Source organism: Canis lupus, chromosome 20 (assembly GCF_011100685.1).
Source record: "Canis lupus familiaris isolate Mischka breed German Shepherd chromosome 20, alternate assembly UU_Cfam_GSD_1.0, whole genome shotgun sequence".
Lineage (NCBI taxonomy): Eukaryota > Metazoa > Chordata > Mammalia > Carnivora > Canidae > Canis > Canis lupus.
The window spans coordinates 48,108,683-48,133,984 of record NC_049241.1 but is presented as its reverse complement, the minus strand read 5'-3'; the positions used below and the strand labels follow the sequence as shown (position 1 = coordinate 48,133,984).

General features: G+C 40.9%; 2 protein-coding genes across 2 annotated transcripts; both read right to left on the bottom strand.

Annotated features, from left to right (window-relative positions):
• Positions 1–7,237: 7,237 nt before the first annotated feature.
• Positions 7,238–8,169, bottom strand: OR7A57 (olfactory receptor family 7 subfamily A member 57). The gene is given in 2 exon segments (NM_001389186.1): positions 7,238–7,399; positions 7,402–8,169. Coding segments are annotated over 2 exon segments (930 nt in total).
• Positions 8,170–23,266: 15,097 nt separating this feature from the next.
• On the bottom strand, positions 23,267–24,199 carry OR7A51 (olfactory receptor family 7 subfamily A member 51). Its single transcript, NM_001388671.1, is given in 1 exon segment — positions 23,267–24,199. A coding segment is annotated over 1 exon segment (933 nt).
• Between the last annotated feature and the right edge of the window lie 1,103 nt (positions 24,200–25,302).

Genomic DNA, 25,302 nt, shown 5'->3' with positions numbered 1-25,302 from the left:
GGAAAAACATGAACTGTTACAATGTTGGGAAAACGAAGGCAGACGTAAATATTAAAATACACATATTCTTTAACTCAGCGGTTCTTAATCTCAGTGCTACTGATATTCTGTTCCAGCCCATTCTCCATGGTGGTGTATGTCCTGGGCTTTGTAGGGATGTTTAGAGTATCCCTGGCCTCTCCTGACACCTCCCATATGACCTCCAAATTGCTCAGTGTCCCCCTGGGGAACAATATCTCCTCCTGTGGAGAACAAGATTTTTAACATAACAATCTCAAAATATTTTTGTAGAATTGCTGTAATAGCAATCAAGGTATTGAAATAGAATAGAAGAAGCTTTCAAAGTATTTGTAGCAGAGCCACATAGTGAAATATTATGCTGACCCTGAAATTACAAATCAGCATTACCCTCGTTGACTGAGGGAAGTGCATGGGGTACCATTGAGTAAGATGTAGGAATTGGCACAGGTAGAAAACAAGACTGACCCAGAACTTTAAGAGCATTCATGATGAGCACAGGATACTAATCCATTTGTATGGTGTATGAATGTGAATGTGTGTGCACCATCTAGGAACAGAAGTTTTAAAAGACACTAAAAACTTAAGGAAGAAAGTTTGTTGGGAGGAATGAAATTAGGTCAAGTATGGTGGCTTCAAAACAACTGTGTGAAACAAAATTACATGAGGATCTAAAATAATGTATATAAAGACATAAAAAAATAATTGAGTGCTATCAAGATGGGTTGCTAATTCCAGACTAAATGTCCAAACATGTGAAATAAAAGAATATGAGAGAATGACATTTATAGCTGGGGAGGAAGCAGTATCTAAGTGATAATATTTTTCTTACATAAAGATATATGGATTCAGGTATGCTTATGGAAGGTACAGGTGATCTTCAGTCAAATGTAAAGAAGCGATGATGGATAAAGATGATGCAACTTTTAGAAATAGATCTCATCACAAAGAGCCAAAAGGATCCATGAGGAATGACAGAGAAGTGAAAAGAAGTGGGAAATATATATAGAAGCGAGTTATTATCAATTTACAAAATACCATTTATTTTCTATTTTCTTATCACAAGGATTGGCAAGTGAAGAATATAAGTGACAGTTCATTTTTTCAGTAAGAATAATAAAATTAAAAAACAATGTAGAGAACACTATATAACTGACAGGTTTGAGCCTATACTACTAATAAACACAATTCTGCATATATATACACATACACAATAGAACTCAATGCAAACAGCAAAGTTCATAAAACAAAAACAAAACCCTCCTCCAATTCCTTGTCTGATATAATACAATCATAAAAGGGAATAAAATCCTCCTGGCCCCACTGTACAAATGCAAAGACCTGGTAGAGACAATACACAATACAGAAACCAATGAATAACTAATCCACAAGTATATTCAGCTCTCTGGTAATGAAATCATTGCAAAGCAACAGTCTTTCACATAGTTTTCACTTGTCAGATAATTGTTTTCATGTGAATATCCAGAGTAACAGGGGATGCTGTGAAAATGGATATCATGAATTACTGTTGCAAGGTCATATCTGCAAGCAATGAATTGGTCTAGGCCTTTCTCATCAGTATGGAAACAGAGTCCAATAAGCCCCATTTTAAAGAAGAAATAGAAATGCCTTGACTTAACTGAACATCCCTCCATCCCTAATATTCCTACTCCCTTTAATTGCAATACTCACAGGTTGTGTTCTATTTTAATGGAAGTACTTTATCCCCTTACTTCATTGTCAATAACCACCCATGTGCTCCTAGCTCTGTCTACTTTTTTCTTTAATATCATCAATGAATTCAGTAATTATTTCTTCAGGCAAGCAAATGAACATAGAGATATCTAGGTTCTGGCCAAGACTGGTGGCTGTCAGCTGACCTCAGGTCAATGCACCTGGTTTGAATTGTCTTTGACCCTTCCCTACAGGACCTGCTGGGCTATGGGACTCACCTGCACAGGAACTCTAAGGGAGTCTCTATGTGGCAGTCTGAATTCCTCCTGGGTGGGAATGATGGTGACTAAACTGTCCCCACACAAGATGGCAGGAAGGAGCCTGGCATTAATCTCCTAGCCAAACTTAAGTTTCCAGAGGCAACAACCAGGTTCCATGCTGCCCATGGTAGCACAGGTAGGGGGACTGCCACTCAGGGGATATATAAAGCTTCCTCTGTCTATTCATGAGGCATGTTTCTCTCCTGTTCCTCCAATCTCTAAGCACATGATTTCCCTGTGGGGCAGTGGTCTGGACACAAAGGAAAGTCTTCCCGGAGATGGTGTGTTCCCAACAGACCAGGTTATAAGTGAGTGAATCCAGAGTTAATTATTCTTTCTTCAGAACTCAACTACTTTTGGTAGAGACACAGCCTTGCCATCTATAGAAAATTGCTGTTTTCCTTTTCATATGTGAGGAAAACTATTTCTTTGAGATGAACTTTGAGGCAACACAGACCTCAGTTTCATGACATATTTGCTAAATATTTAGGAATTAAAGAGCTGTCATTGAGTCCATAATTGTGAAGAACATTTCCCTCTTGTGACTCCAATCTCTAAGCACATGATTCCTAGGTGGAAAAGTCCTATAGACAGAAAGTATGTTTTCCTAATGAACCTCAGTTCCCAAAAGACTAGGTTAGAGGTCAAGGGAATCCAGTTCTTTTGTTTCCATGATGTTTGTTTTACTTAAACTTCCTGAACTTGCCCCCTTCCTGATGTGTGAATCTCCTAGCACCTTATCCTAGCTCGTGTTTTAGATAGTATTAACTTCCACCATTGTAGAGCAAAATGAGGCAGAGAAAATAAAAAACGCAAAACAACAACAAAAACCCATATCTTGTTTATCTCCCAAAATTAAGTTGAGTATGTTGAAGGGAATCTGGAAGTGGAAAATATATCTAGGACCTGTAATTGTAGAAGTATGAAAGCAAAAAAGGAAGACTCTTAAAAATGAAGAGGTGGTAAAATATTGTAGTTAAGGTGGGAAAAGAGAAAAACAATTGGAAATTTACAGTCTGATATAAAAACGAGTTGTACTGGAAAAAGGAAGAAAAACAAAAAACAAACAAAAAAATAGGACGGGTACCCTCTGTTCTATATACTATAAATCCTTCAGCTTCCCCTGGAGATTTCCAGCGCTGCTTGGCCAAGACCTTGCTCTTCCCCTGTCCTTCCAGCTGGTTTTCTGGGGGAGGGGCCTGCTGTGCTGATTCTCAGGTGTGTGCACCTGAGGGAGCTGCCCCAACCCCTGCCAGGTGTATGGCTTAGTGGGAGCTGTTTATCCTGTGAGGCCCCTGCTCCCTGGCGGCCCTGCTGAGTCCCAGGCACAGAGTGACACCAGGAGGAACAACAGTGGCGGCGGCCAGCTCTCCAGCCCTGGAGTCAACTCCCGCAGTAACTACTGCAGCTCTCAGTCCGCAGGACCTGGATGCTCCGGGGGCGGGGGCCGCGGATCTGCACAGCTCCTGGCCCGGGGTGGCAGGAGCATCCTCGCTGTCCTGTGTCCTCCGGCCTCTGCCTGTCCCGAGGGGAGCACAGGATCGTGGGCTGTGTCCCCTGGCGCCCTGAGATCCGGGGTCTGCGCTGCTGGAATTACGCTCCCGGGCCCGGCTTCTGAAGGCAGCAGGTGCAGCCTCCTCCGCCCAGAGGCCCTTCCTAACCTTCCGGCTTCTCCCCGAGGCCCGGCCTGGCAGGCGCTCCAGCCCTTTACGGAGCTGGGCCTGCGGTGTGTGGGATGCTCTCCCCCGGGCGCACTTCCTCTATTTCCCTGCTAAGCGCCTTTCCATCCAGGAAGAATCCCGTGTGGATGTTTTAAAAGTCCTGCTTCTCCAGGGTTGCGCTTTCCCATCCCAGAGGCTTTTGCTGCAGGGCTTTAGCCTAGCTCCTCACGGGCCCCTCCCCAACTTGATTCTTTTTTATTTTTTCCCAACTTCCTACCTTGTTAGAAGCGAAGACCTTTCTCTCTGCCGCGTTCCAGCTGTTTCTCTTTATTTTTAAAATATTTTTTTTATTGGGGATCCCTAGGTGGCGCAGTGGTTTGGCGCCTGCCTTTGGCCCAGGGCGTGATCCTGGAGACCCCGGATCAAATCCCACGTCAGGCTCCTGGTACATGGAGCCTGCTTCTCTCTCTGCCTGTGTCTCTGCCTCTCTCTCTCTCTCTGTATGACTATCATAAATTAAAAAAAAAAGAAAAAAAATTTTTTTATTGGAGTTCAATTTGCCAACACATAGCATAACACCCAGTGCTCATCCCGCCAAGTGCCCCCTCAGTGCCCATCACCCAGTGACTCCAACCTCCACCCACCTCCCCTTCCACTACCCTTTGTTCGTTTTCCAGAGTTAGGTGTCTCTCGTGTTTTGTCACCCTCACTGATATTTTCACTCCTTTTCCTTTATTCTCTTTCACTAATTTTTATATTCCCCAAAAGAATGAGAACATATAATGTTTGTCTTTCTCTGATTGACTTATTTCACTCAGCATAATACCCTCCAGGTCCCTCCATGTGGAAGCAAATGGTGTGTATTTGTCGTTTCTAATGGCTGAGTAATATTCCATTGTATACATAGAGCACATCTTCTTTATCCATTCATCTTTCGATGGACACTGAAGCTCCTTCCACAATTTGGCTATTGTAGACATTGCTGCTATAAACATCGGGGTGCAGGTGTTCTGGCATTTCACTGCATCTCTATGTTCTCTCTTTAAATCTCAGGTCGAATTTGTAGGTTTTCAGGATGGTTTGAAAGTAATCTAGGTAAGTTGGTGGGGCCAGGTGACTTGGGGACCCTACTCCTCTGCCAGCTTGCCCTTAATCCTAGCATGAGGATTCTCCAGGAACTCATGGCTGCCTTAATGTTGATGTTTTATTAGAGACTTTTGGAAAGCTTATCTTGTCAATAGTCAGACCTGCAAGGTCCTGTAAACCTCATTTTCAACCTACAGAAATTTCTTAGAAATGTGGGTTATCTCTACCCCCTCCCTCCACAAACTAAAAAGTACAGAATCAGTCACTCCTCACAATCCCAGTGCAGCTCTTTACCCATAGATCTTGTCCTTGTGTTATAATAAAATGCACATAAAATGCATCATAACATGTCTTAAGAATTCTTTCTTGACCATTGCATTCAGCCACCCTGCATCAGTATGATATCCCATTTGACAAGGATAGCCTGTTATACAAGAGCTGACTGGTGCAATAATCCAAGCAAACAGACCTAAGACAGTTAGAACCTGTGCTTCTTTTTTTTTTAAAAGATTTTATTTATTTAGCACACAGAAAGAAAGAGAGAGAGAGAGAGCACAGCAGAGGGGAAGGACAGAGTAATAGGGAGAAACAGACTCTCTGATGAGCAGGGAGCAAGATTTGAAGCTTGATCCCAGAACACTTAGATCATGACCTGAGCAGAGGCTTCATTGTCTGAGCCACCCAGGTGCCCCATGTGCTCCTTTTTTTTTTTTTAATTTGTGGCATATGATGTGACAAATGAGGAGCGCAGTTGTGATCATGTTATCCACGTTTATTTCTGATGGCTTTATGAACAAGTGACTATACATGGGCTACCTTCAGAGTTGCTGGGACAGTTTGAAGGACATGCACATTTGTGCAGAAGACCTGGTGACCCTTAACCACACAACTGTCAGGACGTCCAGCTCTCCTGTGATCCTGTAGGGGGAAGGGATTTCTGAGCAGGAAGGAGATAGGAAATGGTTGATGCTTATACTGTTTATTTGCTATTCCTTAGCATTTGTGACAAATATTAGGAAAGGAATTATTTCATGAACAATAGAAAGACTCATGTAACCATGTGAATTTTCTGTAGAAACAGGAAGATAATTCAGTGATAAAACATTAATGAACTAACCAACCCTTCACCTCAATGAATAAACTTCCTCAGTTGTGGAACCAATCTTCCATGCTTCAACCAGTAGATGCATAGCATGAACTCTGATGTAAGAAAAAAAAAGGAAAAAGAAAAATGAAATATTTTGTGTAGTAACAAAATGAGTATTTGGAAATTTTGCTTTGTCAGGTTTATGGTCACCCTGACACTAAGAACATACCAGGTCCATAACATACCAGGTCCATCTGTTTACTCAGATTTGTCTTCCTGTAGATTCCACTTGGAGATACATACTTGCTAATCAGTGTTTTCAGGGACTATGGTAGGCTTTCTGGACATCTAGGTGAATCACAGAGTAAACGAAGGAGACCAGTTAAGAAACACAAGAGCATGTTTGTAGAGTAAGTGCCTGACATTAGGCTTTTGATCCAAGGCATCCAGTTCAAAGACAACCATATTGAATAAACACACTGTCAGGTGTGGGACACAATCACCAGAGAAGCCCTCAGGCTGTCCAGCCATGAGATACCTCTTCAGAAAGCCCTGAGTAACCTTATTACTGACACATGAGGGACTCTGATTTTATGCTACAGCAGCTGAATTCAATTCATATAGAATTCTCCAATAATGTGTGAATGCACAAACCCCTAACCAAACTGGCCATGGACCCCAATAAAGGCAGATCCCTCAGTGGCTCTCTCTCTCCCCCTCTCAATGCCTTCTTCCACTCTGAGACCTCCCCAGTTGGCCTTTGGGCATCCCATGTGCCCTCCAGGACCTGCGATTAATAAAACAAGTGTTGTTAGTGATCTATGATGGGTGTTGATTAGGCATATCTTGCAATCACAATAAAAGCCCAAGAGCTGGTGCAGCCAAAGCAGAGGTCAGGGAAGCATCTGTGGGAATGTCCATAGCACATGGGCTTAGGGGAGTGCCGGCCTAAGCATCCCTGTCAGTAGCCTGAGATGTAAAGGGAACAGTGTAAGAGTCCACATTGTCTGGAAGAGGCGTGAAGATAGTGATGGAAAAAGATCGACAGACTCAAGGTGAAAACTAAAGTTTCATCTTCTCCTTTACAATGAAGATATGTTAAGGGCTTAGTGGCCAAGTAGAGTTTCTTCCATATGAAGAATACATCTCATGATTATTCTCTTGAGATATCTAGGGAAAATTAACTTGGCATGATATAAATCATTTGAAATGTAATTAGTTTTAAGAATTCAACTTGTCCTATTTGAGATACAGACATAGTGATTTCCTTATATGTGTGTAGAAGGAGGAGATTCTACTTACATAGTCTGATCCAAGTAGACCAGTTCCTGGCTCTGAGGCTGTGAGCCCTCCAATCATGGGCATTTCTTCAGCCTCAGAACAACTGGCGCTTACATCACTGGAATCCCAACGGTTCTTTTCAGAGCCCTCTTTATGTCTTTGTTCCTCAGGCTGTAGATGAAGGGGTTTAGCATAGGTGTGACCACTGTGTACATCACTGAGGCCACTGCAGTTGAGTGGGAGCTCTGGGAAACAGCAGAGCTAAGGTATACCCTAGGCTTGTACAAAAAAATAAGCAGACAACTGAGAGGTGAGATGCACAGGTGGAGAATGCTTTATACTTGCCCCGAGCTGATGAGATCCCAAGTATGGAGGAAACTATCCTAGAGTAAGAGTAAAGTATCCCAGCAAGGGAACCACCAACCAGCAGGACAGCTGCAAAATACACCATCAAGTTATTAAGGAAGGTGTCAGAACAGGCAACTTGGATCATCTGATTAAGTTCACAGGAAAAGTGGGGGATTTCGACCACTGCACAGAAGGACAGCCGCAACACCATCGAGGTTTGTAACAAGGACTGCAGGACACAGATGATCCAGGACACCAGAACCAGAAGTCCACAGACCCGAGGGTTCATGATGACTGTGTATTGCAGGGGGTGACAGATGGCCACATACCGGTCATAGGCCATCATGCTCAGGAGAAAGACATCCAACACAGCAAAGACTATGAGAAAGTAAATCTGTGTGATGCAGCCTGCATAGGTGATAACTTTGCTCTGAGTCTGGATGTTCCATAGCATCTTGGGGACGGTGGTGGAGGTGAAACAGATGTCCACAAAGGAAAGGTTGGCCAGGAAGAAGTACATTGGGGTGTGGAGGTGGGAATCAGAGCTGACAGCCAGGATGATGAGCAGGTTTCCAAACACAGTGATGAGGTACATGGAGAGGAAAAAGCCAAAGATGAGGGGCTGCAGTTCTGGTTCCTCTGATAATCCCAGAAGAAGAAATTCTGAAATTTGCGTATCATTTCCTGGTTTCATGTGGTGGAGGTGACTTCTGGGAAAAAGGGAAATAACATCTTATTTTCACACAAACTTGTATTACAGATTTGAAATGTTATTTATTTATTTATTTAAAGATTTTATTTATCCATTCATGAGAGAGAGAGAGAGAGAGAGGCAGAGACATAGGCAGAGGGAAAAGCAGGCTCCATGCAGGAAGTCCGATGTGGGACTCCAGGATCACGCCCTGGTCCAAAGGCAGGTGCTAAACCGCTGAGCCACCCAGGGATCCCCGAAATGTTACTGTTTTAAATTTGCAGTTCAGGAATTCATTTTAATATGTCGTTCATGGATATGTTCCTCTTTAGAGGATCCTCTGTGTCATGTCTAATGTAGTTTTTCTTTCACCATCCTCTTTCCTAAGAAGTCATATATTTTATAATTTTATTGAGAAATTTTTCAAGTATTTCAGGAATATAAATTGACTGCTGATCAGGTTTCAGGCACTAGGTACACAAGGAACATAGGTTGCTAAAGGACAAAAGTCCCTGCAGTGAATGGAGACAGAATGTATAAGGAAATAATAGTCTTGGAGATAATCTTCATATAATCTTGGAGATGGTGAAGGGTGGTAGGAAGAAAAGGAAAACAAGGATGAAGCAGACAGCCAATCAGACATTGTGTTTTTTGTGGGTATTTAGAAAAATTCTGCAAACGAGGTGACATTGGAACACAGACCTCAATTAAGACAGAGAGGTAGATATAAGACTATATGTGGACATGTGTGCCTGCAGAGAGAATGGCCTGTGTGAAGGCTCTGAGGAAGATAGTTGTCTCCAATGTTTAGGTAGAAGAAGCACAGCCAGTGTTACAAGGGGAATAAGCAGGAGGGAGACTGACGAGAGACACTGTCAGACATGCTGAGGAGGAAAGTGGCCTCTCTGCTACCTCTGAAGCCTCAAGGCACAGGGGACTTCCCTGTTCACATTTCCTCTCCCACTGTGTTCATCATGTTGCAAAGACATCCCAGGAATTGATGCTGACTCCATTCTTAGTGGCGTCCTTTGATTGAGTTCTGGCCCCTGGATTGTGTCACCATGGGATTTATGAATCCTGGCACCGTACTGTGAGGACTGTTGACACCCTACAAGTCACACATCTGCAGGATACTGTGGCCTCCTGGGTTGTGTTATTCCCGTCTTTCTCAGCCCCTTTTATAGTGGTGATGTCAGGAATGTATCCAACTCAAATAGGCCAGATCAGTGATCCTTCTCCTGCAATGTGCAGAAATGGCTCCCAGAAATGCCAATTCTTACACCTCCCATGGACAAATAAATTGGGGGCTCCATTTGGGATGGCCATTTTCTGCTGTGATTTACACAAACATAGAAATCGAATCAATAAAAAAAGAGACACAGAGAGACGAAGGTGGGAATGAAATGAAAAATGAGAAGAATGACCTATTACACTCAGGTGTCCCTGAGAGATGGATTGTGGAAGAATAATCCCCCTTGGTTCTGGCAGCTTTCCACTTCTGATTACATCCCCTGATGCCCAGCAAAAACAAGAGAAGAGAATAAACTTGTTCAAAAGATAGTTAGGGATATCTTTATGATATATTTACACAAAACTATATCAATAAAGATATAAATAAGTGTGAATACTAACACATATATATTTTTATTATAAATTCTAGACAAAGAGCAAAGGATACACCAACACTTGACAAAAGGAAATATACACAACAGAACAAAAAGGGGGCATTTTTATTTCAAGCATAGAAGACTTACTTTTCCTGCCCCTCCTGCATCATTGTTTGGCAGATTCATTTCTATGTGGTCTGATGGGGAATGAGGTTAGCCCCTTCCTCCCTTCTTTTATGTTGTGTCTTTTCCATGATATTCTTGTGATTTGGATATTGATCTCTCCTTTGATAGACCCATTGAGCACACTCTAATCCTCATTCTGCATTTCATCCAACATGCAAAGGCCTCCCCAGTCCATGCTTTGTAATCATGCCCACATTATCACACTCTATCTTTTATGCTGAATTACTTGCTTCTTATGATGATGCCATATGGTTACACACATTTATTTCATCGTACTCCATCCTAGCTGCTGCAATGCAACATCCAAAAGAGCAAGGATCTCACCTTCTTTGTTCATTTTTGTTTTTTCACCAAGTCATCTGAATATGTTTAGTATAAAAAGATGTAAGAATACGAAAAGTTATAGAATGAAAAGAATCAAGGGATCACCAAACCAGATTGGAATGAGTAGTTTCAAAATAACTGTCATAAGCCAAATTGTATGAAAAGTCAAAATGAACTGAAATAGATATAAAATAGCAATAATTAGTGATATCAACCTGGATTAATAATTCAACTGGTAAAGGCCTAACCATGAAAGAATACAACATGTAATGTTCTTAGAATGTTCTGGCCCATGGCAGATGCTCATTTTGTATTTGTGAAGTAAGTCAAGAATTAGATCTCCATGTATAAGGACATTTACCACATGGCAAGGTTGTATTTCAATTTTGTTGGGAAAAGTTGAATTGCTAAATGAATGCTAGCATAAAGGGACATCTACCTGGAAGACTATGAAATTGGTCCTCTTTCTCAGGCATTTTACAAAATTCAGGACGATTATGAATCCAGTGTAAGTTTAACCATACAATATAGTAGAATATCAGGAAAACTACATACAAAATTACAGGTGGGAAACATCACTTAAATAAAGTAAAAAGCTCAGAGGTAAGAAGATGGGTATATTTAAATAAAATTTATTTATTTATTTTTAATTTTTTATTTATTTATGATAGTCACACAGAGAGAGAGAGAGAGGCAGAGACACAGGCAGAGGGAGAAGCAGGCTCCATGCACTGGGAGCCCGACGTGGGATTTGATCCCGGGTCTCCAGGATCACACCCTGGGCCAAAGGCAGGCGCTAAACCGCTGCGCCACCCAGGGATCCCTTAAATAAAATTTAGAATTTTTTGGTCAAAGTATGTTCCAAAAGTCAACTGAGAAGTAACGATCTGACGAAATCATTTGAAATGCTGTTAATTAACCTGCCCTACGACCCAGCAATTGCACTGCTGGGGATTTACCCCAAAGATGCAGATGCAATGAAACGCCGGGACACCTGCACCCTGATGTTTATAGCAGCAATGTCCACAATAGCCAAACTGTGGAAGGAGCCTCGGTGTCCATCAAAAGATGAATGGATAAAGGAGATGTGCTTTATGTATACAATGGAATATTACTCAGCCATTAGAAATGACAAATACCCGCCATTTGCTTCAACGTGGATGGAACTGGAGGGTATTATGCTGAGTGAAATGAGTAAATTGGAGAAGGACAAATATTATATGTTCTCATTCATTTGGGGAATATAAATAATAGTGAAAGGGAATAGAAGGGAAGGGAGAAGAAACGGGTAGGAAATATCAGAAAGGGAGACAGAACATGAGAGACTCCTAACTCGGGGAAATGAACTAGGGTTGGTGGAAGGGGAGGAGGGCGGGGGATGAGGGTGAATGGGTGATGGGCACTGAGGGGGGCACTTGACGGGATGAGCACTGGGTGTTATTCTGTATGTTGGTAAATTGAACACCAATAAAAAAATAAATGTATTATTTTTAAAAAAAGATGGTGGAGGGGAGTAATGTTAGCATATAATAATAAAAGCCAATCAGAATGGTCATAAATATATAAAGTTTGGTAAAACTGAAGGATAGTTCAAGAAAACAACAAGAAACATCTCTATCACTAGCAGTCTGGGGAAAAAAACTTAATAGAGCAGTTATATTCTTTGTGATTAGAACTTTTAAACTGGTGGCCAAAGTGTTATAGTGAATTTTTTCTGGCAGAAAATAAGCATTACAAGGTTGAAGGCAGCTGTGTTCCAAATACTGGCAGTCTTTAACTCAGGGTTTCTCTGTCTTTGCACCAAGGACATTCTGGCCAGAGCCTGCCCTGGGGTGGGGTGTGTCCTGTGCATGGTAGGGTGTTTAGAGCATCCCTGGCCTCCACCCACCCCTCTCCAGCATGATAGGCAAAGGTGGCTCCAGACAGTGATCAATGAGCCCTAGGGGACAAAATGACATCCAGTTAGAACCACACACTGAATTTAACAATCTCAATATACTTTTTGTAGCATTGCTATAATAGCAATTTAATGATGAAGGCTATGAAAGACCATCAAAGTGTGAGTAGCAGTCACTCTGTGAAATTGACATTAGCACTGAATTAATACTTTAATTACCTAATCAAGCAAACAAAGAACACAGTGATCACTGGTTCTGGGCTAAGTTGGATTGGAAGTCAGATGATGATGGGTCCATGTTCTTGGCTTCCATTCTCTCTGACCCTGTCATCCACAGTCCATTGGGGGTTTGGACTCACCTGGCTGCAGTGTTTGACAGGAAGGTCACCTTGTAGAAGTCTGACTTCCTCCCTGGACAGCAGATGATATGGACTCAAGCTCTGTCCTAAGCCAAGGCAGCAGGAAGGAGCGAAGCATCAGCCCCCAGCAAGAATCAGGACTTGTAATAAACAGACAAGAAGCATGGCCTTTCCCATCAAAGGTTGCAGGGGCTGAGGGACTAGAGATGAGGAGGTATTTACACCTCCCTGTCTGCTCATTAGACACATTTCCCACTTGGACTCCAATCCCTAAGCACATGATTCCCAAGTGGAAAAGTCCTCTAGGAAGAAACTGTTTTCCTAATGAACTTCAGTTCCCAAAAGACTAAGTGAGGTCAAGTGAATCCAGTTCTTTTGTTTGTTTGTGTGTTTGATTGTTTTACTCATTTTCCTTGAACTTGCCCCCTTCTTTTTTTCTAAATTTATTTTTTATTAGTGTTCAATTTGCCAACATATAGAATAACACCTAGTGCTCATCCCATCAAGTGCCCACCTCGGTGCCCGTCACCCAGTCACCCCCACCCCACAACCACCTCCCCTTCCACCCACAGCAAATATCATTCTGAATGGGGAAGCACTGGGAACCTTTCCCCTAAGATCAGGAACAAGACAGGGATGTCCACTCTCACCACTGCTATTCAACATAGTACTAGAAGTCCTAGCCTCAGCAATCAGACAACAAAAAGACATAAAAAACATTCAAATTGGCAAAGAAGAAGTCAAACTCTCCCTCTTCACCGATGACATGATACTCCACGTAGAAAACCCAAAAGCCTCCACCCCAAGATTGCTAGAACTCATACAGCAATTTGGCAGTGTGGCAGGATACAAAATCAATGCCCAGAAGTCAGTGGTATTTCTATACACTAACAATGAGACTGAAGAAAGAGAAATTAAGGAGTCAATCCCATTTACAATTGCACCCAAAAGCATAAGATACCTAGGAATAAACCTAACCAAAGAGGTAAAGGATCTATACCCTAAAAACTATAGAACACTTCTGAAAGAAATTGAGGAAGACACAAAGAGATGGAAAAATATTCCATGCTCATGGATTGGCAGAATTAATATAGTGAAAATGTCAATGTTACCCAGGGCAATTTATACGTTTAATGCAATCCCTATCAAAATACCATGGACTTTCTTCAGAGTTGGAACAAATTATTTTAAGATTTGTGTGGAATCAGAAAAGACCCCGAATAGCCAGGGGAATATTTAAAAAGAAAACCATATCTGGGGGCATCACCATGCCAGATTTCAGGTTGCACTACAAAGCTGTGGTCATCAAGACAGTGTGGTACTGGCACAAAAATAGACACATAGATCAATGGAACAGAATAGAGAATCCAGAAGTGGACCCTCTTCTTGATGTGTGAATCTCCTAGCACCTTATCTTCACTCTGACGTACAGTTTTCTTCACGTCTGTGCTCTAGATTCTGCCTGGATTAGTTTTCATTATCTTCAAAACATTGACATGTGGTGAGCACCCAGCCCTGCTATCTTCATACAGATTATAGTCTTCTTTTCAATAAGGCAAAGGAGCAAGTTAATTCTAATAATAAACCTTGGGTACTGCACACATCAGCTTCAAGACATGTCTGCCATTACAATAAGGAATTTCTTACTTTACCACAAGTTAAAAGCTGTCCTTTAGTCCCTTGTTATACCATGGTCGATAATTATTAACAGATGTGTTTATATTTTTTATGTACTATAACATGAGTGTCACGTCTCACAGGGATTATTTGATTTAATTTTTATAAACATCTTCTCTCTGAGATTCTACAGTTATGAACTCCATTGTACATTGTAGAAATGATGCTTGGTGCTGTCTAGTGATCTGTTCGCATTCAGTATCTAAGTAGGTGGTGGTCACTAAGTGTCAATCTGTCAGGATGTGTCTAGTTCTCAAGCTCTGGGGCAGTGGTTCTCAACCAGAAATGAATTTGTCCCTGGGGATGTCTGGCAATGTTGATTGAATGTTGCTGAACAACTACAACCCAAAGGAAAGCACTCCTAAAATGTCAGCCATAAAAGGTGAGAAACCTACCTAGACCAGCATCAATGAGCCTGTGAATCCATAGGGATTCCACTACAAATGCAGAATCTGAGTGCAGGTCCTGGTGAACCCAGAGATTCTATATTTCTAGCAAGTTCTCAGGTGATGTTGATGTATGGATCTGGTTGTGGACTAATCCTCAATTAACAGGGTTGTGATCATGTATTAGAGATAGGTATAGGTGGTTTTAGGTCTTCTACACCAAATATTGTCATTGCTGAAATTTTGAAGGAATAGTGTATTCACTCATTCTTGAGGCTGTGTAAAGTCTGTGTTTATTGCTTTTATCAAAAATTAGTGGGAAATATCAGAAAGGGAGACAACATGAAGACTCCTAACTCTGGGAAACGAACTAGGGGTGGTGGAAGGGGAGGAGGGCGGGGGGTGCGGGTGACTGGGTGACCGGCACTGAGGTGGGCACTTGACGGGATGAGCACTGGTTGTTATTCTATATGTTGGCAAATTTATTTATAAAAAGTGACCAAATAACACACTAATGACCAAATAAAACCCTTTGTAGTAGGCAGAAGAAGACCTTCCAAAATATGTCCACACCCTAATCCCCAGAGCCTTAACATGTTATTTGTTATAGCAAAGAACAGTTAAGGTAGCAGATTATACAGGGTGCCTAATCAGCTACCATTAAGATAAAAAGATGATTGTACGTGGAAAACCATTTCTTTTTTCATCGCAGACGAATCATTTCTTCATTGTGGGATGAATGTAATCACAATGGTCTTTGGAATCTTGAGGAGGGAGACAAAAGAGTTGGTGTCAGAGAGATTTTGAAAATGCTGCCCTGCTGGCTCTGAAAGTGGAAGAAGAGCCATAAGCTGAGGAATGCAGCTGCCAGCCACAGACACTGGAATTGGAAAGGAAACATTCTTCCTTGAGCCTCAAGAGGGAACCCAAAGCTACAGATATCAAACTTCTTATTCCAGAACTATAAGAACAGGTTTGTGTTTGTTTTAAGCAACTAGTGTGAGGATATTTTACAGCTCCAGGAAGAATCTCATATGGACATGGTCAATTAGATTATATGAGGAAACTGAGTTTAAGCCTATCAATTCACTCATTAGCTTCTCTTGGAGCAGAGCAATTTGCATTTAAAGAACCCACACTTAGTGGAGGTTCCTCAAAGAGTTAAAAATAGAGCTATCCTATGACCCAGCAATTGCACTTTATTTTGCAATTTACCCCAAAGATACAGATGCAATGAAACGCTGGGACACATGCACCCCGATGTTTATAGCAGCAATGTCCACAATAGCCAAACTGTGGAAGGAGCCTCAGTGTCCATCAAAAGATGAATGGATAAAGAAGATGTGGTTTATGTACACACTGGAATATTACTCAGCCATTAGAAATGACAAATACCCGCCATTTGCTTCAACGTGGATGGAACTGGAGGGTATTATGCTAAGTGAAATAAGTCAATCGGAGAAGGACAAAGATTATATGGACTCATTCATTTGGGGAATATAAATAATAGTGAAAGGGAAAAGAGGGGAAGGGAGAAGAAATGGGTAGGAAATATCAGAAAGAGAGACAGAACATGAGAGACTCCTAACTCTGGGAAACGAACTAGGGGTGTGGAAGGGGAGGAGGGCGGGGAGTGGGGGTGACTGGGTGGCGGGCACTTAGGGGGGCGCTTGACGGGATGAGCACTGGGTGTTATTCTGTATGTTGGCAAATTGAACACCAATAAAAAATAAATTTATTATAAAAAAAGAAACTTAAGTTATCTTGATGAAGTCCCAATAATTCATTTTTGCTTTTGTTTCTCTTGCCTTCATGGATGTATCCTGCAAGAAGCTGCGTGGCCAAGTTCAAAAAGGGTGTTGCCTGTGGTCTCCTCTAGGATTTTGATAGATTCTTGTCTCACATTTAGATCTTTCATCCATTTTGACTTTATCTTTGTGTATGGTGTAAGAAAATAGTCTAATTTCATTCTGTATGTGGCTGTCCAATGTTCCCAGCACCATTTATTGAAGAGACTGTCTTTTTACCAGTGGATAGTCTTTCCTGTTTTGTTGAATATTAGTTGAGCATAGAGTTGAGGGCCCATTTCTGGGTTCTCTATTCTGTTCCATTGATCTATGTGTCTGTTTCTGTGCCAGTACCACACTGTCTTGATGACCACAGCTTTGTAGTACAACCTGAAAACTGGCATGGTGATGCCCCCTAGCTCTGGTTTTCTTTTTCGGTATTCCCCTGGCTATTCGAGAATTTTCTCATTCCATACAAATCTTAAGATGATTTGTTCCAAGTCTCTGAAGAAAGTCCATGATATTGTCTTGATGACCACAGCTTTGTAGTACAACCTGAAATCTGGCATTGTGATGCCCCCAGCTATGGTTTTCTTTTTTAATATTCCCCTGGCTATTTGGGGTCTTCTCTGATTCCATACAAATCTTAAGATGATTTGTTCCAACTCTCTAAAGAAAGTCCATGGTACTTTGATAGGGATTGCATTAAATGTGTACATTGCCTTGGGTGACATTGACATTTTCACAATATTGATTCTTCCAATCCATAAGCATGGAATATTTTTCCATCTCTTTGTGTCTTCCTCAATTTCTTTCAGAAGTGTTCTGTAGTTTTTAGGGTATACATCCTTTACCTTTTTGGTTAGGTTTATTGCTAGGTATCTTATGCTTTTGGGTGCAATTGTAAGTGGGATTGACTCCTTAATTTCTCTTTTGTTAGTCTCATTGTTAGTGTATAGAAATTCCACCGATTTCTGGGCATTGATTTTGTATCCTGCCACACTGCCAAATTGCTGTATGAGTTCTAGCAATCTTGGGGTAGTCTTTTCTCCATCCCTCCACTAACTTAAAAGTATAGAATAAGTTACTTCTCACAATCACGGTATAGCTCTTTCTGCCCACAGGTCCTGTCTCTAAAGCATCTTTTTGAATCATAAAAGGCCTTTAGAATTCTTTCTTGACAACTGTATTCAGCTACTCCGCATCAGGATGGTATCCCACTTGCCAAGGACAGCTTGTTTACAGCAAGAGCTGACAGATACAATAATCCAAGTGAACAGACTTGAGGTAGGTAAAGCATGTGCTGCTTTTCTAAAAAAGATTTTATTTATTTGAGAGAGATAGAGAGAGAGAGAGAGCATGAGTGGAGGGAGGGCCAGAGAGAGAGGGAGAAGCAGACTCCCTGTTGATCAGGGAACCCTACTGGGAGCTTGATCTCAGTACCCTTAGATCATGATCTGAACCAAAGGCAGATGCTTCATTGACTCAGCCACCCAGGTGCTCTGTGGGCTGCCTCCCCTTTTTAATTTGTGGTATATGATGTGACTAATAAGAAGAGTGGTCATGATCATCTGTTATTCCAGTTTATTTCTGATGACTTGAACAAGTGACTCTATGTGGGCTACCTTCAGAGTCACTGGGACAGTTTGGAGGACATGCACATTTGTGTAGAAGACCTGGTGACCCTGAACCACACAACTGGCAGGACGCCTAGCTCTCCTGTGATCATGTAGGGGGAAGGGATTTCTGAGCAGGAAGGAGATAGGAAATGGATGATGTTAATACTGTTCATTTCCCATTCCTTAGCATTTGTGACAAATGTTTTCCTAATGAGTCTTGGTACCCAAAAGACTAGGTTAGAGGTCAAGTGAATCCAGTTCTTTGTTTTACTTGTTTTCCCTGAACTTGGCCCCTTCCTGATGTGTGAATCTCCTAGCACCTTATCTTGGCTCTGACTTACAGTTTTCTTCATGTCTATGCTCTAGGATCCTGCCTGGATTAGGTGTCTTTATCTTCAAAGCATTGACATGTGGTGAAGACCCAGCCCTGCTATTTCCAACAGGGTCCATTCTTCTTTTCAGTTAGGTGGAGAAGTGGGTTATTCTGATAATTAACCTTGGCCACAACACACATTAGCTTCAAAACACATTTTCCCTTACAATTAGGAATTTTTACTCTACATAGTTTAAGAGCTGTGATTTATAGCTTTATTATAAAACGGTAATTTATTTTAACAAATGTCTTTAGATCTGTTTATGTACTATAACTTGAATTTCATATCTCATAGGGATTATTTGATTTAATTTTTGCAAGCATCTTCTCCCTGAGGAATTACATTTATGATCTCCCTCTACATTTTAGAAATGGTCTTTGATGTTATCTAGTGATCTGTCCACATTTAATATATGAGTATATGGTGGGCCATGAGTGTCATTATATCAGGATGTGTCTAGTTCTCAAGCTCTGGAGCAGTGGTTCTCAACCAGAAATGAATTTCTTCAGGTTACAACTCACAATCTTTGAAGGGATGCTGCTGAATTACTACAATCCAAAGGAAAACATCCCCAAAATATTATTATTTTTCCACAAACGTCAGCCCAAAATGTGAAAAACCCACCTAGACCAGCATAAATATACCTGTGAATCCACATGGATCCCACTACAAATGCGGAATTTAATCACAGGTCCTGGGTGACCCAGAGAGTCTGCATTTCTAACAAGCTCCCGGGAGATGTTTATGTGTGAACTATTCTTCAATTAGTCAGGCTGTGATCTTTTGTTAGAGATGGTGTAGGTGGTTTTAGGTATTCTGCACCAAATATTGTCATTGCATGGAATTTTGAAGGAAGCGTGTATTTTCTCATTTTTCAGGCTGTGTGAAGTCTGTATTTATTGCTTTCATAAGTGATCAAAATAATACACATAGGAAAAAACTTTTGTAGTAGTAAACTGAAGAAGATCCTCCCAAATATGGGCCCTCCCACATTATAATCCCTAGTTCCTTTAAGGTGTCATTTGTTATATTAAAGAAGGGTTAAGGTAGCAGATTGAATAGGATTGCTGTTCAGCTATCAATAAGATAAAAAGATTAGCCATGACTGTCCAGGTGGGACTATGGTAATCACAATGGTCTTCCAAATGTTGATGAAGGAGGCAAAAGAGTCGGTGTTAGACTTTGAAAATGCTGCCCTCCTGGGTCTGAATGTGGAGGAAAAGTCTTTAGCCATGGAACACAGGTGACAGCAAAAGAGACTGGAATTGGAAAGGAAACTGATTCTCCCTAAAGCCTCTGGAAGGAGCTCAACCCTGCAGACATCTTGCTATTAGCCTTATGAGACTTTTTTCAAGCTTCTAACTCCAGAACCCTAAAAACATGTGTGTATTTGTTTTAAGCAAGTAGGGTAGAGATATTTTACAGCAGCTGGAGGAATCTCATATGGACATACTCAATAAAATTATTTGAGAAAATGGAATTTAAGCCTTTAAATTCATTCATCAGCTTCCCTTGGGGGAGGGCATTTACATTTAAAGAACCCACACCAAGTATAATACACTCTAGTTTCATCTACTCTAGTTTCATCTACAACCAGTTTCATCTGGTTGCAAATACCGTGCGATTTCACTAGGATGTGGAATATAAGAAATAAAACATGAACATAGGAGAAGGGAAGAAGAAATTAAAAAATATAAAAACAGAGAGCGAGGGAAACCATAAGAGACTCTTAACAATAGAAAACAGACTGAGGGTTGCTAGAGTGGAGGTGGGTGGGAGATGGGGTAACTGGGTGATGGGTTTTAAGGAGGGCACGTGATGTGATGAGCACTGAGTGGTGTATGCGACTGATAAATCACTAAATTCTACCTCTGACAGTAATATTATACTATATTTGAATTTAAGTAAAATCTTGAAGGAAAAACCAATCAATCAAACTAGGAACCCACATTAAGTAGAAAACAAATTGATTTGGAGAAATTCTGTGCCCTCAGCTGGTACAGTGAATTCCTCATGGCATAAATGTGTGTGTGATCTGACTCTGAGGCCTTTGAGGCAGGGACTTAGGAAAGGGACTCATGATCAAAATTAAGGTCACTCACTTTAATTTACAATTTTATGTCTACATTTCTGCATCCTTTTGTTTCATGTTGATTCCATCACTTATTCTTTTCAGTGCTAATTTCTCCAGTTTCCCCTCAAGTTTCCTTTCAACATAAAAGATGAAATCATAGATCACCTGTGTGTGTGTACACAGGTGGCGAGCATTCTTATTTGAAAGAAAAATGTATATAAGACACACACACACACACACACAAGGCACAACCACTACACTGGAATGTTTTATCAAGAGGAAAAAGTTAATTTCCTTGCATTTCATTCTTTTCTTACAAGATTCACTTATTTTTAAAATTTTTTATTTAAATTCAATTTAGTTAAGCTGTATTGTATTATAAGTTTCAGGGACAGAATTTAGTAATTTATCAGCTGCCTGTAATATCTAGTACTCATCACATCACGTGCCCTCCTTAATGCCCATTATGCAATTATCCACCCATCTCCTCTCTAGCAACCCTCAGTTTGTTTCTTAGAGTTCAGCAACTCTTATGGTTTACCTCCCCCTCTATTTTCATCTTTTTATTTTTCTTTCCCTTTCCCCTATGTTCATCTGTTTTGTTTCTTAAATTCCACATGTGAATGAAATCAAATATTTATCTTTCTCTGACTGACTTATTTTGCTTAGCATAATACCATCTGTGTCATTGCAAATGGCAAAATTTCATTCTTTCTGATGACTAAGTAATATTCCATTGTGTATGTGTATATATATACCACACCTTCTTTATCTATTCATCTGTCTGTCAGTGGACATCTGGGCCATTTCCATAGTTTGGCTATTGTGAACATTGCTGCTACAACTATTGGGGTGCATGTGCCCCTTTGAGTCACTACATTTTTAACCTTTGGATAAATACCTAGTAATGCAATTGCTGGATTATAGGTCGCTCTACTTTTTAACTTTTTGAGGAACCACCATACTTTTTTTCCAGGGTGTCTGTACCAGCTTGCATTCCCACCAACAGTATAAGAGTATTTCCCATTTTCCGCATCCTTGCCAACATGTGTTGCTTCCTGAGCAGTTTGTTTTAGTCATTCTGTTTTAGCCATTTAGCTATTGGTGTAGGGTGGTATCTCATTGTGGTTTTGATTTGTATTTTCCTGATCCTGAGTGATGTGGAGCATTTTTTTCATGTGTCTGTTGGCCATTTGTATGTCTTCTTTGGAGAAATATCTGTTCATGTCTTCTGCTCATTTTGTGATTGGATTGCTTTTTTTTTTTTTTTTTTTTTTTGGGCACTGAGTTTGATAAGTTCTTTATAGATTTTGGAGACTAGCCTTTTATCTTATAAGACATTTGCAAATATCTTCTCCCATCCTGTAGCTTCACTTTTAGTTTTGTTGATTGTTTCCTTTGCTGGGCAAAAGCTTTTTATCTTGACGAAGCATTTTTACTTTTGTTTCCCTTGCCTTTGGAGACATGTTTAGCAAGAAGTTGCTGTGGCTGAGGTCAAAGAGGTTTCTGCTTGTGTTCATCTTTAGGATATTGATAGATTCCTGTTCCAACTTTAGGTATTTCATCCATTTTTGAGTTTGTTTTTGTGTATGTTGTAAGAAAGTGGTCCAGTTTCTTTCTTCTGCATGTGGCTTTCCAGTTTTTCCAACCTCATTTGTTGAAGAGACTATAAGTGCCTGGCGTTAAGCTTTTGATTTCCGAGGCATCCAGTTCAAAGACAACCATAATGAGTAAACACAGTATCAGGTGTGGGACACAATTCCAGATAAATCCTCAGGCTGCCCCAGCCATGAAGTACCTCTTCAGAAAGCCCTGGGTAATCTTGATACCAACGCACAAGAGACCCTGATTTTCCCTTCAGCATCCACATTCTAATCATATAAAAATCTCCAATATAATGTGAACCACAAACCCCTAACCACTCTGCCCATGGTCCCTGATAAAGGTTGATCCCTCAACGGCATTCTCTCTCTCTCTACCTCTCAATGCCTCTCTATACCCACCCTGAGACGTCCCTGAATGGCCTTTGGGCATCCCATGTGCACTCCAGACCTGTGAGTAATAAACCTGGTGTAGCTAGAGTTCTCTGATGGGTGTTGCTGAGGTGTGTCATGCAATCACAGTAAGAACCCAAGGGCAGGAGCAGCCACAGCAGAGGCTCTGGTGAGGGAACCATCTGTGGGAATGTCCACAAGCACACATATACAGGAGTGTGCCCAGGCTTTCTTAGCCTGAGTATCCATGTAAGTAGCCTGAGACATAAACAGAACAATGATAGAGTCCACATTAACAGTAACAGTAGTGAAGGTAGTGATGGAAAAAGATCGACAAACTCTTGAAAACTGAGGTTTTGTATCTCCTCTAAATAAAGTCATGTGAAAGGCTTAGTGGCCAAATGGAGTTTTTTTCCATATGAAGAATACAACCCATGATTATTCTTTTGGGAAATACAGGGAAAATTTACATGGCATGAGATAATTCATTTGAAATGAAATTAGTTTTAAGAAATCCAACGTGTCTCAGGTAAGATACAGAAATTTCTAGGCATTTGTGATCCAAAGGAAAACATCAGAATGGATGAAATAGATCAAAGGGGAAACTATCTGTATATGAATCAGACAAGGCAGAAGTTTAATAACATGAATGACTTAAATGTATGGAGAAGTTGAATTCAAACAGATGGAAATTCCAGGAAATGAGTAGTAGGAACAGATTCTACTTCCACAATGTAATCATAGAATGGCAGTTCCTGGCTCTGAGGCTGTGAGCCCTGCAATCATGGGCACTTCTTCAGCCCTGATGATTGGCCCTTATATCACTGGAACCCCAGTAATTCTTCTCAGAGCCCTCTTTATGTCTCTGTTCCTTAGGCTGTAGATGAAGGGATTCAGCATGGGTGTGACCACCGTGTACATCACCGAGGCTACTGCACTTTTGTAAGAGCTGTGATTAGCAGCAGAACTCAGGTACACTCCTAGGCTTGTACCATAAAATAAGGAGACAACTGAGAGGTGAGATGCACAGGTGGAAAATGCTTTATATTTGCCCTGAGCTGCTGAGATCCTAAGTATTGAGGAAACTATCTTAGAGTAAGAGTATATGATACCAGTCAGGGGAGCCCCACCCAGCAGCACGGCTGCAAAATATATCACTATGTTATTTAAAAAGGTGTCAGAACAGGCATGCCCAACCACCTGATTGAGTTCACAGAAAAAATGGGGGATTTCCACCTCTGCACAGAAGGACAGCCGCAACACCATTAAGCTCTGTAATAAGGAATTCAGGGTACTCATGATCCACGACACCAGAACCAGCAGTCCACAGAGCCACGGATCCATGATGACTGTATAGCGCAAGGGGTGACAGATAGCCAAAAAACGGTCATAGGCCATCACAGCCAGGAGAAAGTCATCCCAGTCTGCAAAAAGTAGAAAAAAGTATATCTGTGTGATGCAGCCTGCATAGGTGATGACTTTGCCCTGAGTCTGTATGTTCAGCAGCATCTTCGGGACAGTGGTGGAGGTGAAACAGATGTCTACAAAGGACAGGTTGGCGAGGAAGAAGTACATGGGGGTGTGGAGGTGGGGGTCTGACCTGACAGCCAGAATGATGAGCAGGTTTCCAAAGACAGTGATCAGGTACATGGAGAGGAACATCCCAAATAGGAGGGGCTGTAGTTCTGGTTCCTCTGATAATCCCAGAAGAAGAAACTCTGAAATTCCTGTATCATTGTCTGCTTCCATGTGGTAGAGGGGACTACAGGGAAAGAAAAAAATAACAATAATTTTTCATTTTTAAGTTTTTATTTTAAGTTGAATTTGTTAAGCTACAGTGTAATATTTTTTTCAGGTGGACAATATAATGATTCAATACTTCCATACAACACCTGGTGGTCATCACAAGTGCCCTCCATCATCCGCATCATCTATTTGACCCATCTTCCCACCACATCCTCTCTGGCAACAGGCAGTATGTTCTCTGTAGTTAAGAGTCTGTTTCTTGTTTCTCTCTCTCTCTCTCTCTTTTACCTATGGACTTTGTTTTGTTTCTTAAATTCCACATATGAGTGAAATCATATGGCATTTGTCTTTTTCTGACTGACTTATTTTGCTTAGCATAATCTCTCTAGCTCTATCCATGTAGTTGCAAATGGCATGATTTCATTTTATTTTCTGAGTAACATTCCGCTGTATGTATGTGTGCATATACATCTCTATATATATGTAGGTGTATATATATGTCACACCTTGTTCATCCATTCGTCTATCGTTGGATACTTGGGCTGTTTCCATAGTTTGGATATTGTAAATAATGCTGCTAATAAGATTTGGGTGCACATATCCCTTTGAATTAGTATTTTTGTATTCTGTGGGTGAAGTAGTGCAATTGCTGGATCCTAGGGCAGTTATATTTTTAAATTTTAAGGAACCTCCATAGTGTTTTCCAGAGTGGCCTCACCAGTTTGCATTCCCATCAACAATGCAAGAGGATTTCCATTTCTCTGCATCCTTGATAACACCTGTTGTTTCTTGTGATGTTAATTTTAGCCACTCTGACTGGTGGGAGGTGATATCTTATTGTGTATTTGATTTGTATTTCCCTGATGATGAGTGATGCTGAGCATCTTTTCATGTGTCTGTTAGCCATCTGTATGTCTTTGGAGAAATGTCTATTCATGTCTTCTGCCTATTGCTAATTGGATTATTTGGGGTTTTTTGGTGTTGAATATGATAAGTTCTTTATAGATTTTGGATACTAATCCTTTATCAAATTTGTCACTTGCAAATATCTTCTCACATTTCATAGGTTGCACTACTAGGTATTTACCCAAAGGATACAAAAATAC